The sequence below is a fragment of the Festucalex cinctus genome, chromosome 1, assembly GCF_051991245.1.
Source record: "Festucalex cinctus isolate MCC-2025b chromosome 1, RoL_Fcin_1.0, whole genome shotgun sequence".
Classification (NCBI taxonomy): domain Eukaryota; kingdom Metazoa; phylum Chordata; class Actinopteri; order Syngnathiformes; family Syngnathidae; genus Festucalex; species Festucalex cinctus.
The window spans coordinates 51,441,733-51,456,442 of NC_135411.1; the positions used below are offsets into that span (position 1 = coordinate 51,441,733).

The 14,710-nt window shown below is 41.3% G+C and overlaps 2 protein-coding genes and 2 long non-coding RNA genes across 4 annotated transcripts; 2 read left to right on the forward strand and 2 right to left on the reverse strand.

Moving 5' to 3' along the window:
- On the forward strand, positions 1-3,341 carry LOC144033019 (uncharacterized). Its single transcript, XM_077540700.1, has 2 exons — positions 1-2,486; positions 2,883-3,341. Exon 1 carries the CDS (start codon positions 108-110, stop codon positions 2,217-2,219), a length of 2,112 nt encoding a protein of 703 aa, XP_077396826.1. The 5' UTR covers positions 1-107; the 3' UTR covers positions 2,220-2,486; positions 2,883-3,341.
- A 10-nt stretch (positions 3,342-3,351) lies between these two features.
- LOC144033033 (uncharacterized) lies at positions 3,352-4,688 on the forward strand. The gene is made up of 2 exons (XR_013287855.1): positions 3,352-4,338; positions 4,420-4,688. It is a non-coding gene; the product is annotated as an uncharacterized LOC144033033 (long non-coding RNA).
- Positions 4,689-5,131: 443 nt separating this feature from the next.
- Positions 5,132-6,733, reverse strand: LOC144033030 (uncharacterized). Its single transcript, XR_013287854.1, has 3 exons — positions 6,208-6,733; positions 5,528-5,758; positions 5,132-5,256 (listed from the first exon to the last, which is right to left on the reverse strand). It is a non-coding gene; the product is annotated as an uncharacterized LOC144033030 (long non-coding RNA).
- Positions 6,734-7,637: 904 nt separating this feature from the next.
- Positions 7,638-14,477, reverse strand: kctd13 (potassium channel tetramerization domain containing 13). The gene is made up of 7 exons (XM_077540714.1): positions 13,944-14,477; positions 13,201-13,461; positions 12,314-12,483; positions 10,875-10,964; positions 10,412-10,464; positions 9,921-10,116; positions 7,638-8,849 (listed from the first exon to the last, which is right to left on the reverse strand). The coding sequence occupies exons 2-7, from the start codon at positions 13,436-13,438 to the stop codon at positions 8,595-8,597; spliced, it is 1,002 nt and encodes a 333-aa protein (XP_077396840.1). The 5' UTR covers positions 13,439-13,461; positions 13,944-14,477; the 3' UTR covers positions 7,638-8,594.
- Positions 14,478-14,710: the final 233 nt, after the last annotated feature.

Sequence of the window (14,710 nt, forward strand, 5' to 3'; positions counted from 1 at the left end):
AGCTGTGGGACAAGCAGCGAGGTTGGGACGATCCCAACCTCCCCCCTGACCTGGTGAGAGCATGGTCCAGCTGGGAGTCAGAACTTCAGCATCTGCCATCTATTACCATGCCGCGTCCATATGTGCCCTCAGATAGTCCCCTTGAAGGTGCCACCCGCCAACTACACATCTTTGCTGATGCCTCAGAAAAGGCCTACGGGGCGGTAACCTTCATCAGAACAGAAGACAAACATGGTAGGACACATCTATCGTTTGTTCTGGCTCGCTCACGCATAGCTCCCAAACGCTTGCATTCTGTACCTCGCCTTGAGCTTTGTGCAGCTCTAGTGGCAGCTCAGTTAGCTTCCACCCTGAAGAAGGAGCTCACTCTCACAGTGCATCGCATAGTACTGTGGTCTGACTTGACTACCGTACTCACCTGGCTGCACTCACAGTCCTGTCGATATAAGGTGTTTGTAGGCTCAAGAGTAGCTGAAATCCAGGAGCTAACTGAAGGCTGTGACTGGTGCTATGTGGACTCAGCCAATAACCCGGCAGATGACCTGACAAGAGGGAAGACGTTAGCATCCCTTTTGGAGCCCAACCGATGGTCACAAGGGCCCCCCTTCCTCTTACAGTGCCCAAGTACCTGGCCAGAAATGCCACACTCAGCCCCACCTGAGGAGACAGCTGAAATGAGGAAGTTAACCTTCTGCGGGTCCACTGTCAGCTCACCAGTAATTCCCAGTCTACAGGTTGCGACATGCAACACTTGGCAGGAGCTCATGGACGCCACTGCAAGGGAGCTTCATGGCCAAGCCCCATCCAACTACTCACCCACCGCCGAGGAGTACCGAGAAGCTGAGGTGCTCATTCTACACCGAGCCCAGAAGCAATCCTTCCCTGACGATTATGCTCAGCTGTCATCCTGTAAGCCCGTTTCAGCTTCAAGCCGACTTCTTAAACTTGCGCCACTCATTGACACCTCTACGAACCTCATCATAGTGGGTGGGCGGTTGCGCCGTCTTGAAGGTCAGGATGAGTCCAACCCACATCCTATCGTCCTTGATGCTTCACACCCGGTGAGTCTCCTGCTTATAAAGAAATATGATCAAGACCTTAAGCACCCCGGGCCGGAGAGAGTCTTTGCGGAGCTGCGCAGGACATATTGGATCATTCATGGCCGGGAGGCTGTTCGCCGGCATCAGCGTTCCTGTGCAGATTGTCAGCGCTGGAGAGCACAGCCTTCCGTACCCAAAATGGCCGACCTCCCAACAGCACGCCTCCAATTGTACAAACCTGCTTTCCATTCCACCGGCATGGACTGTTTCGGGCCCATGCTAGTAAAAGTCAGCCGACGCCATGAAAAGCGCTGGGGCCTCATTTTCAAGTGTTTGACCACTAGAGCAGTACATCTGGACCTCCTCCGAAGTATAGACAGTGACGCTTTCTTGATGGCCTTGAGGCGATTCATCGCCAGGAGAGGAACACCTGCTGAACTGTGGTCAGACCACGGGACCAACTTCAAAGGAGGAGAGAGAGAACTTCAGGAAGCCTTTGCTAGTATGGGTCCAGCTCTACAGAGTCAACTTGCGCAGCAGAAAATTCAATTCAACTACAACCCTCCAGCAGCCCCACACTTTGGTGGAGTGTGGGAGAGAGAGGTACGGGCAGTCAAATACGCCCTCCGCACCTGTATAGGAACAGAGCCCATCCACGAGGATGTCCTCACCACTGTGCTATTGGAGGTGGAGGCCATTCTCAATTCAAAACCTTTGGGTTATGTGTCTGCTGACGTGGCAGACATTGACCCGGTGACCCCAAGTAGCCTTCTATTGGGGCGGCCTGACGGATCACTTCCCCAAATCGTTTATCCGAAAAGTGAGAGCCTGAGCCGCAGGCGCTGGCGGCACTCCCAAGTCATGGCCAACCAGTTTTGGTCGAGATTCATCCGAGAGTACCTCCCTGGGCTGCAAACTAGGGCGAAATGGCACACCTCCTCCCCTGACATCCTGGAGAAGTCAGTGGTCATGATAGTTGACCCACAGTTACCTCGTGCCATGTGGCCCATCGGGCATGTGACTAAGATTCATCGCAGTGATGATGGTTACATCAGATCAGCCGACGTGGACATCAAAGGACATGTATACACACGACCTGTAGCTCGGGTGGTGATGTTACCAGCCCTCCCATCGGGAGCGGCTCCATCTGGAGCAACTCAAGACTCTCAGAGAGCCTGATTAGCCTTTTATTTGGAGCAAATGTGCACCTGCACATTTGGGGGCGGCTGTACAAAAGGCTCCTAGAAATAGTGTATTATTGTTAAGAGTGTATATTTGTATTGTTGTGCCTCCCCATGGCACGTGACTACGCGATTACGTATGACGATGTGTCGGGCGTGCATGCGCAGTTCAGTTCAGTAGAGAGCAGGTGGCTACAGCGGTGCTGTAGCAGTCAGATTGATCACGTTGTACGTAGTTTCGTTTGACAGAGTTCATGACCACAAAGTAAGTCAGAAATGTTTATTGTTGCATTGTTTATGTGTATTTCCAACTTGTGTGCTAGTTTCGATGGCTATATACGGAGTTTAGAAGTGATCCGCGGGACGCTACAGTTCTGTAACAGTCGCCATTACCAACTGGCTATTTTACTGTTCTTGGTGGCCACTAGAGGTCCCCATAGACCAGTAAAACATTTACGTGCATTCAAGTGAATTCTAAATGACTAGTAGGTCATTTTGAGCAGTATAAATATAATACCTATTGCGTGGGCAATGTTTTCTTTGGGTTTGTCCTTTATGGAGTTTCTAAGGCATATAAATACTTATTAGTCATGTCATTGTATAATTTGTGTGACATCTAAATATTGTGCATCCCCTTATTATTGTTATTCTGATATTTCAGACTCTGTTTCATCTGTTTCACCTGTTTCATCTACATCCATTTCACCTGTTGCTTCAACCCGCTTGTCTCGACCTCATTGTCTCCACCTGTACCCTCATCTCCTGAATAACCAGTAAAGAATCAACAAACCACCATAACGCATTCTCCTGTATTCTGATCGATACACCATCCTGTGTAGTGTATACACCTTCCATGAGCCAGCATAATAGCCTCCCCAATAATATTTGAACATTTAGAGACTCAGATTGAAATTAATTTTAGTATCCTTGCCCAAATTAATTGAAGTATCATTGTATTGTATTGCTGTTAATGTTTTGTTATATTTGTTTTTTGTCTTTCTGTAAAGCGCTTTGTGACAGCTAAGGCTGTTTGAAAGCGCTATATAAATAAAGATGATTTGACTTGTTGATAGCAGCAATCCATGCTCGCCTTTGTCGTTCACTTTTCTGTTCTGCTGCTTTCCCCTGTCCACAAATTACCTTAGGAATGAGATAAAAACGCTTTTTATCTCTTCTACCCAGTCTGTTGCAGTTAATAATAGCACACGTCGTAGGCATTATCACTCGAATTGTCAACACATGAGAGTATAGGTCGCTTGCACATCGTAATGCATCATGGGAGTTTTTCCTTCGGGCGCCATATTGGGTGTCCGCCGGTTCACAAGGTACACTCGCGAGTTACACGGTAGAGCTTATCAACCTGATGTAATTTTCGCAGTATTTTCACGATTTACCGGAAGATCAAAAACAACGATACAGGCAGAAGGTGTCTCTGTGTGGCGGGATTGATCCTAATTACGTCCTGACCAAGGGTGATTTTTTTTTTGACGGAGAAAGCTTGCTGGCCAAATGTGACATCTCTGGACATCTTTCCCTACCTCGTGTTGACAACATGCTCCATAACACGCCAACAAATCCCTGGAGGCTTACAATTATTTTGTAAGCGGGTGGATACAGAGTGTAAACTTTAACATCGCATCAGAAGAAACGGTTGCTGTTGCACGTAAGTAAACCACATGGTGTTGGTAATTCTGCACACAAAAATGTTGATTTGTTCTCAGGCTTCCTGTTATCATTGTGTTTACATGCACAGCTGGCTTTACCTGATGTGTTTTTTCTAATAATTTTATAACAGGCAAATATGGCAGAGCGTATAAGAATAAAAAGTAACTGCACAGCCTCCCCGTGGCTTAATTAAATTTAATGCTACCCTTTCACTAGTTACATGTTACTTAATCAACTTATTCTAAATGGTTAAGGTTAACCACTATCAGAGGACGTATTTTTAGTTTCAGTTTCCAGTACAATAAAACGTGTTCATGGTAACTACTGAGCATACTGACAGCTTTTCTTATGATCTCACGGTTAAGGAGGCTGTCACAACACCCAATTTCTGTCTGGTGCCAGATGGCAACAATTCCCATCACTTGTCACGACAACACCAATAGTATTACCAGGTATGTATGGCTTTACTTTTTGTAGTTTCTTATTTAATTCTATGTTTCATATTTTAATTACAATGTTTGTAATATTTTCAGATTCAGGCACAGATGAGTTTAACTGGACGGGACTTCTGCGACTTTGTGGTGTGGACAAAGTGTGATTGAGCGAGTCCACCCAGATCGCTCGTTTTGGCCAGTTGGAAAAGCCAGAGTTTTTTTTCCCAAAATCCCCTCCTTACCTGAACTGCTCGGGAGAGCATTTACTAGATCAGCAGTGGACTTCCAGTGTTCCTGCTCAGCCGCTGTCACCTACCACTTGCTCATGTACTTCAAAGATGCGGAATAAAGTAGTTTTTTGTGCTGCAGCAGATTGTAAAATCAAATGATATCACTTGAAGTGTGCCAATCTAGACTGCCAAAAGGACAGTGGTTTTGTGGCAAGTGTGAAACAAGGATTATTGGGAAAACTGTAACACAGTACTGGTACTTGTCTTACATTAAACAAATTTAAAAGAGAGCAACTTTTTCCTCTGTACATAGTATAATGAAAGTCATTGCGTACCCCATCAACATTACATCATACCGTCATCTCAGGATGGTAGGCACCTGTGCTAAAATAAACTACATTAATTAACAGTTCAATTTTTAACTCTGAAATTACTACATCTAATAATTATTCACTTCATTTTTTGTGCTTTTAGAAATAATAGAGATTTATGCCATTACTTAAGAGGGACCATATTGCACATTGAGTCAAATCCTGTCATTTGTATTATGTATAGTTTTGTAAACAAACCCAACAATAGAATTTGTATAAACGCTGCCTTTATTAGCGCCAAACAAAAAGTCGCATGTTGTCCTCCTCCAATGCTTTGATGCTCGCCTTCGTTTCCATCATGTCATTGGCAATCAAGTCGGTGTGGCATGAGATCCCTAAAGAAAAAAATAAAGAAAAAATCACAAAAAAATACGGTACCAGTAATAGGTTTAATATAGTAAAGTAGTATAGTTTTTTTGTCAGTGTAAAAGAAATGTACACATTTTGTTGCATTTTTTAATGTATGAACATTGCTACAGGCAAATACTTATTTCTATAAACACTTCCAAATGTCTCTAAAATATAAGGTGCGTGTACACACACAAACAAACACATACATTCACTCATGCATACAATATATCATGTAATGAATTCTGAGTGGCATACCAGAGTCAATGATGTCAGCAGTACTTGAGGGTACAGGTTACTGGAGCCATCTGGCTGCATAACTGCAACAATCTCTGCCACTTCGAGTCGTCTTTTCTTTGCTTGTCTCTCCTGTGCACGTTCATATCTTGGCACCGACTGGGCTGAGACATAGATGTTGTAACTTGGGACCCAACTTTAATGTTGGAGCCCAGTCGGGATGATTGGACAGAAAAACGGGCGCAGGGCGACCTGTTAAAATAAACAAATATATAAACAAATAAAATATGGAAAGACTGGTTATTTTACCGCAGTAGGGTGGCCGTGAATAAGTTCTTTAGCATGATGTGTAGGCTACCGGGGCTCTGTTTTCTTGCATCACCCCCGGGGGTCTGTTTTCTTGCATCAGCCCCTTCTGTCTCTTTTTTTTTCCAAGTTTACATTTTGCCACCAAAAAACATGTTATCGGCATTAAAAGCCCAAGACTAATCAATCCAATTTCAGCAGTAAACACTTTGCACTGGCACTACTTGGGTGAAAATGTTCGATGTTAGCTTTCGGCTAACGTCTTAGCTTAGCTAACGTAGCTTGTACTACCGAACTTGCTTGCTCATGAATCCAAAACATAAGCAACTTGCCCATATATGGGCGGTCGAAACGTTATTAATCCTCATGCATTAAATAAAGGTAAACAAGCTTACCGCTCACAAAGTGATCGCTGCACACACGAGCCCAAAGTAACGACTTCCCTCCGGAGTCCGCACTCCTCTGTCTCCAGGCCCTGGTTCCTAATTATTTTCGGAATTCGGAAAAAAGACCGACCATTTTCCCCCTTGGCTTTGTTCGAACAGCCAACGATGCAGCAACAATGTACCATTTTAATCGCAGAAAACAAACGTGATAGATACGTGTTAGACCGAATCGCTACGTAAATGGAGGCCACCCAGCATGGCGACTACGAGAAATCCGAGGCGGAAGTGACGACATGTGCAAGCGACCTATAGCGCGGAGCTAACACGTAGCAACACTGAGCCTTTCAAAATGTTTGCCAACAATGCATTGTGGTATATGCAGAAAAGGCAAGGCAAGTTTATTTTTATTGCAGATTTCATACACAAGGTAACTCAATGTGCTTTGCACAAGGAAAGACAACACATAAGCATCAACAAACAGTAACGTTCATAGGAAGAAGAGTAAATAAAAGGTTACAAAATTTACTAAGAGAACATACAATGACGGCGGTACGGTGGTTGACTGGTTAGCACGTCTGCCTCCCAGTTCTGAGGACTCCGGTTCGAGTCCAGGCTCCGGCCTTCCTGGGTGGAGTTTGCATGTTCTCCCCGTGTCTGCGTAGGTCTTCTCCGGGTACTCCGGTCTCCTCCCACATTCCAAGGACATGCATGGCAGGTTAATTGGGCGCTCTGAATTGTCCCTAGGTGTGTTTGTGTGTGTGGATGGTTGCTCGTCTCTGTGTGCCCTGCGATTGGCTGGCAACCAGTTCAGGGTGTACCTCGCCTAATGCTCAAAGCCAGCTGCGCTAGTCTCCAGCACCCCTCGCGACCCTTGTGAGGAATAAGCGGTCAAGAAAATGGATGGATGGACATACAATGACAATATTAAAACATTATTCAGCAAACCTTAAAACATTTTGCGTAAGGAAGATTAATATAATAAAAAAGGAAAAAACAAACAAACGTAATTAAAGCTGTTTAAAAGTCCTTAATTAAAGGTATGAGAAAAAAGCAAAGTTTTTAACCTGGATTTAAAACCATTTACACTTGAGGCTGACTTCACTTCTTTTGGCAGCCTATTTCATCTGTGTACAGCATAATAGCTAAATGCAGCTTCACTGTGTTTGCTTCGAACTCTGGGTTCCACAAGAAAAGGGCAAACCCCTCTATAAAACAAACATTTACATTTAGGCACCCCTGCAATCGCCGCACTTTTTTTTTCTGTTACAATATTGCAACCCATTTTGGGCTATTTATTGGTTCTGACCAAGCCATTTCAAAACAAGATACTGCCTATGTTAAATTAGTACTTCCCACCACTGATAGAAATGAATATTTGGCAGAGGAGTGGTTTTGTTTTACATTTTAAAAACTATAGAAGAAAAACAATACGCCACAAAGCAAATTGCATTCTTAATTTATTCAGAACATTTCCCACCACAGTTGGACGGAAGTTGGAAGGTCAAGTAGTGCAACATGTTATCGGGTAATTATTTTTTTTTTTAAAAGGAGAGAGACACATTGTTCAGTGTTTAGGAATTAGGTGTGCACAAACAATCTGAGAATACTCCCAATTAATTGAAATGGGTGTAGGGTATAAAAACCTTCAACGTGTTAACATCACTGCCAGTAACTTGGAACAAGTATCAGTGGTTTGGTACAAGACATGAAGAAAAGTGAAAAATCATGGCTCAGAATAATCACCTTCAAACCATCTTAAATAAAACATCACAATTTAGTCATTAAAAATCTGATGTGTGCTATAGAGTGCAAATGAATACCCACTGAAACGTGTTAACACTGGGATTGCATACAAACGTTAAATACGTGACAATAAATTAGGTTCATAAATTAATTAAAAAGACATCCCAAAGCGACAGCAGAAATAATTTAAATATAGAAAATTAGAGCTGCCCAACAATCTCGTTCTTAGACAACAATACAAAAAATGGCTACGGAGGTTTTTCCAGTGTTAACATATCTACGCTAAACTAGAGAAACAAACAAAACCCACCTATGTATGAAAAGTTGGACAAACTGACAAAATACAAGCAGATCAAGCCTAAAAACGTGTTCCCATAATGTCAAACACAGCGGACGCTGCCAGTGCATATCATCAACACCCACATCAGAAGAAGGTGAGGAATATTGAAGTCATATTTATGCCAGTTTCGTATCCTAGGCTATTTATCGTATTTAAAAACTGTACACAATCATTATTTACCTTGTAAACATCTTCACCTTGCTCCAGTTACACCTTAACTTGGGCAGTGACATAGAATGTGACTACTGACAATGAAGGTATTGCCATCATCTCATAGAACAGGTTGTTAAGCCTTTTTGTCTTCACATTGTTATTAATCTTTATACACAGTTTGCTGGCCGTGCCCTCTTTCATCATGCATTATGTGCCTCCTGACGTGGATCCTCCTCACTCGCCTGTCTCCTCCTCCCCCCACTGCACCCTCTTCCTCTGATTGGCCAGCGCCACACGAAGAACCGGGCCCTCGAGAATCTAAAAGGTGCAACCCTCCTGGACCGGATCTTCTGCCATTCTCATAAATGAGGATATTCAGGGTTTCTTCAAAGATCCGAGCCTCAGGAAACTCAACCTGAAACCACAAATGTGAATTGTGAATTTTCACAAAGTGTTCATTTTGTTTTGAAGATAGACTGCTATCGGCATTACCAACCTAACTCTAACCATAAACTTCAAACTGTTATCAGTATTAAAAGAAATTGTCATTACAAAAAAACAATGTTCAAAGTGGGACTTGAACCCAGGCCTTTGTGCTTGCAGCATGAGCACGTTAACCATTACGACACAAGCTAGTACATATTCACTGGCGCAGAATTTGTACTTTGGCAAAATGACATCACAGGTGCTCAGGAAATGGGGAACGACCAATCCTGGCTCACCTGTTCTCTTGGTTTGGTTATGTGACAGCAAACTGAGCCATGATTGTTCGTTACACGTTTCCCGAACACGTGTGATGTCATCTTCAGTCGACAGCAAGTGGAAAAATGTTGTTTTTTAATGGTAAATGAAAAAATGACGTTATCAAATTAATTACGCAGTCACAAAAATATCTTCTTACTGCTAAAAATGGGAACATGAGTCAAGAATACCTTTAACCAAATATTGGTTAAAAACAAGAAACACTTCACAAACTTTTCTTTAACATGACATGGTTCACTTGAACATAACACTGTAGAGTAAAAATTGTGTCATTACTGACATTTTAATATTAATCCGAATGTTTTTCTAAGTCTTGCCACACGCAAAGAAGTATAAAGAGATCAAGAAAAACAGTCTAGTGGATAAACACATTGGACGCCATGTTACCCCCTGAGTGCTAACTATAAAATAAAGTGAATCACCTTTTTTTTTTTTTTTTTTTTTAATTTACATAATTCCACGTTTTCATTCAGTGAGAATCTATCTACAATGTAAATAGTCATGTAAATACAGTAAGGCAATCACATTGAATGAGAAAATGGGTCCAACTTTTTGGTCTGTACTGTATATAGTATGTCACGCCAATGAAGTGATATCACTGCATAGCATATGTAGTAGTACAGACTAACAGCACCAGCACAAAAACAAATATTGGTATTGGTGCATCACTATTTATAACTGTTGTTGCTGGAGGCTGATTTGGTGATGTTTCCAAACTGCTTACTTTGGTCTGCTTCTTCTCTGTGGCATAGACGATGGACGTGCAGCATACTTCAGCAATCTTACGGCCTTCGCCGTAAAAAGACCAGCAGCAAATTTCGTCCCCCAGCACATCTTTGACAAACAGGACCCGGCCATTGAAGCGGAGTACAAGTTTGTCAAACAGTTCGATGTTCTTCAACAAGTGGTCATCCGAATTGCTGGTCAAACAAGACAGTGAGAGTTATTACCACCACCAATGTTTTGTTTTGATGTACTGTATGTAAGTAGGATTGGGCAAATTCTACTACGCTATTTCTATGAAAGTGTCAGAAGCAAAGAAGGAATAAAGGTGGCAGGAACTCTGAATATACAGTGCACAGAAATTGGCATTCAAATTAGGATTGTTTTACAAGTGCCATTAAAGTTAAAAGCCAATAAATAAGCACTCATCTTAAAATGAATGGTGGTCAATGTCTGATTAATGTTTGTGTTTCAGAGACAAAGCCACGTTACCTGGTATATGAGTACTTGTTATTTCCTCTGTTGTTCTGCAACTTTACCACTGGCTGGAGGATTAGAAAACAATACATTAAAATAAACCTACACTGCAAAATGTTATTTTTTAAAATTGCTGGCGTCGGGCCGAAACCCACTATGTTCAAATTTGGTCAATTTCTTATTTTTTCACAAATACACACAGTACTACAGTATTTGTCACTTTATTTTTTTGCAAATTATTGACCAACATCTTTTTTCTGCTTGTTTGTTTTTGTTTGTTTACTGAAATGTGTTTTGGAGATACCACACGAAGCCATCAAAATATTAAAATGATGGCCAAACCCTTGATTGAGGACTCAACTCATTCATAAGATACTGACAAACAAGAAACAAGGCCTTTGCTCAGCGCCTTAACTCTCCTGTATGACTGAGTATCATCTGCTCATTTATAACATATTGAATAAGCAACACGATGTACCTTTCTGCAGGTTGCAATCATCCTCTGCTCTTCTTTGGCTGATGTGATCATTGGGATGCGACACACACTTTCAAATATGTCCTTTTGCTTCTAAAGGGATACAAAGACTAATATCATTATTACAGCAGAAACAGTTAAATAGTTGGTTGAAAGCACCGACTGAATGGAAATTTAATCCCATATCTGACTACTGGTATTAGCCGGAAGACAAGAATGCTGATTGAAAATTAGTCAGATTAATTCATTCATAAAATTAGTGAAGTGCATCAAAAGTATTTGACCACTCACTGGTGGAAAACAATTTATATTACGTTATGATACCAGATGATTCCATAGATAAAATTACCCCCTGGGTAGTTGTATTTTAGCTTTTATGTCATTATATATTTTTTTCTTATTTTGAATACGTAAAAAAAAAAATCAATATTCATTAGGGGTGTTAAAAAAAATCGATTCGGCAATATATCGCGATACTACACCACGCAATTCTCGAATCAATTCAATAGGCAGCCTAATCAATTTTTTAACATCCATTTTTGATGAAAAAATATTCAAACAAAACGTCTAACTTTCACACCTTAAGCATGGAAGAATGTTATATTAATGGAACATTTAGCCTTAATATTTGATTTCAATGCTGTTCTAACATAGAAAAGGTTACAACCTGTTTGTTAAATACAGTGGCTTCAGTTATAAAACTGAAGTTTCAGATCAATAAATAATACAACTTCATACAAATCTTACAGTGTACATGTACAAGTTTACTGAATAGTATTTTCTAAATTTGAGTAAAAAAAATCGCAACAATCGCCTTGTAAATTCATATCGGGATTAATCGGTATCAAATCGAATCGTGACCTATGAATCGTGATACGGATCGAATCGTCAGGTACAAGGCAATTCACACCCCTAATATTCATCAAATACAGCTGATATGAAATACTTGCATTGCGATAATCTTTTTCAGCAAGTATCACCCAGTCCCATTTTCCACCTTCATGGTGTAATGGTTATCAGTTGAACCAGTATTATTTTGCACTTAAATTCATTTGTAACAATGACTAAAACTCATGGAGTAGCCAGTTTTATTTTGGACTTTTGTTAATTTAGTACAAGTAAATCTTATATCAGAATGAGTTGTTTGTATATTATCTCAAACTTAAATTCCGCATTGCAGTGACTCTTCTGCCGTTTGTATATACAAAAACGACCCCAAAAAGTATGTCTTTAAAGTTATATACCATTGGTTTAATAGAAATTTTATATATCAAATGCAATAGTGGTAACAATTACTTGGTATCGGTAGCTACTCAAGAGTCAAGTAATGGTACTGTTTAGCGGTCGGCAAAAAAGTGGTATGAAACACTCAAATTGGCATGTGTCCATATTGCTTTGTTCATCAAGTTTCAAGTTAAAACAACAACAAACAACCACCTTACCTGCATGGCAGTGAGGCAATGCTGGATAAGCCCCTGGACCCTGTAGTACTGGGCCTCTTTCAGGATCTCATCGAGTTCTCTGTGGTCGTCAGGGAGTGGAACCGAGCCGTCCCGCAGGAAGTTCAAAATGATCCCAAAATGACGACCACTTCGATCTAAAATCACCCAGCCTGATGCAGAAAGATAAAGTGTAATGAGACATTTGTATTATTATGATTATTATGAGGGATGCACCAAAAATCCAGCCACCTAAATTTGCCCAAAAGTTCATTTTCGGTTCGGGTGAAGTCTGGAAGACTTTTGTCACCGAAACAACACGGCCGAAACAGGATGTTGCGATGACGCCTGGCTGCTAACTGAGCGAAGGCTGTTCCTTGACATAGGCAAATGAGTCCAGAGCCAAATTCTCCCGCAGGCTATAAGCCGCTACTTTTCTCCCATGCTTCGAACCCCGCAGCTTTTCATGTGACATGGTTTATTTGTGAATTTCTACTGAGCAGCTTCAAGTCGACAATAGATTTCCCCATAGTTTTGTCAAATCTGATCAATGACATAACAGAACACGCCACAATGGACCAACGAAACTGTCCATGCTTCATACTGAATCTTCACATCAGCCATCTGCATAGTTCAGTGTAAGCCTTGGATGATGAAGTATTTGACCAAAATTGGTCACAAGAAGAGTGATGCGAGTGAAAGCTCAGAGTCTTTTTGAGTATTGCTGAGTTTTGCCAGTGGACCCTGACAGCATGAAGCATTTTTAAAATGCACTATTACCACATTGTTGCAGGTATTATGGTATGCTTGGATTTGATTGAGGGCTCAATGTGTTTTGGTTGAATTCTGACTGGAGGTTAACACAGAGAGAATTTTGCTGCCCCACTCACCGTCTGAGTCAATGTTCACCTCGGTTCCTCCATTGCAAATGCTCTGCAGCAGGCTTTCCTCCTTGGTCAATGTCTGGACAGTTGTATAATGAAGTGAACTACCCACATTCAACTTGACATATTTGCTTCCCAACAGACCCTGATGTCTGTCTTCAACAGTGCTCTGGAAAACAGGCTGGGAAACAGCAGACTGGGCAGAGTTTGCAGCATGACTGCCGACTGAAGCCTCAGCAGACATGGGACTGACTGGTTCCTTCCCAACTGGAATACAACAGGAAGCCAGTTTTTACGGAACAGAATTGAATAAGGGGTTGACTACTTTGTCAAATGAGCTGTTTTTTAGGGTTGACTCAATTGAAAATAGCGTGCAGCATTCATTTATATAAAGATATCAATATGTGGATTGGCATCAGGGTGTTTTTTTTAATGCTAAAAAAAACAGCTGTTATATCTATAACAATAAGTCATACCCAAGTTATAGAAATGAAATAATTATGTCTTTTACAGAGGTCAATTAGACACCCTTTTTATCTTACTACCTTTTTCTTTGATCGTGACATTTAAATTACGTAGTAATGCAATATGACATGCACAACTATGAACGTTAAGATAGATTATAGTCAACACAGATGGTACTCTGCTCCAGATACTGCTGCAACATGAACAGATGAGATGACACAGCAGTTCGTCTGATCAGTAATCATCATTTCGCAGTTGTAAAATTAATCATACATTATACTTACGACACTGAACATCAACAGGATCTGACGAGTAGAAGTATCCTTTGAACACTTTTAATTGCGTAATTACTAACCGGCCTGCGAACAATACATAACCCGTGCTCGTGTGGACAAAGCAAACCTTTCTAGTTACTCTTAATCGCAGCTAACGTTTGACAACAGCTAATCAAAATAGCAACATCGACTAGTCCATTTTGCCTCGCAATTTTCTGATTTAACATTCGTTTTGCTCCCGAAATATCATTTAAGAACGAATACATTATACAAATAAATCTTCGCAAATGTATTAACCAAATGAATCGTGCGCCACTAAGATTTTTAACTGTTAATCTGAACAGCTAAGTGGGTCACTCGGTAGCGAAGGCTCCACAACTTCCGGTATTTTCTTCTTCTACTATTTCTGAGTGATGTGTCGGTCGCGAACGAAACGGCTCTTTGAGTCGGTTCTTTCAAACGAACCACAGGAGTGGGCTCCTGGGCCGGATCCGCCTTCGTTGGGGTCTTCGTCTCTCCTTCTCGTTCTGTCATGGGCTGGCCAGAAGGGGGAGTGATAGCTAAACTCGAACTTCTCTTGTGAGCTGCAACATGCTCATTAACTCATTCACTGCCAGTCATTATCGAAAATTTTTACATTTCCAATACTCACGTGATATTACATTCAATAATTATATATAAACCGAATCTACCAAATAACAGAATAGACTCCCTACTTTTTGTCCCGTCCCGTTCTTTTATAATTGACAGCAGAAAAATATAGGTTTGCCAAAATA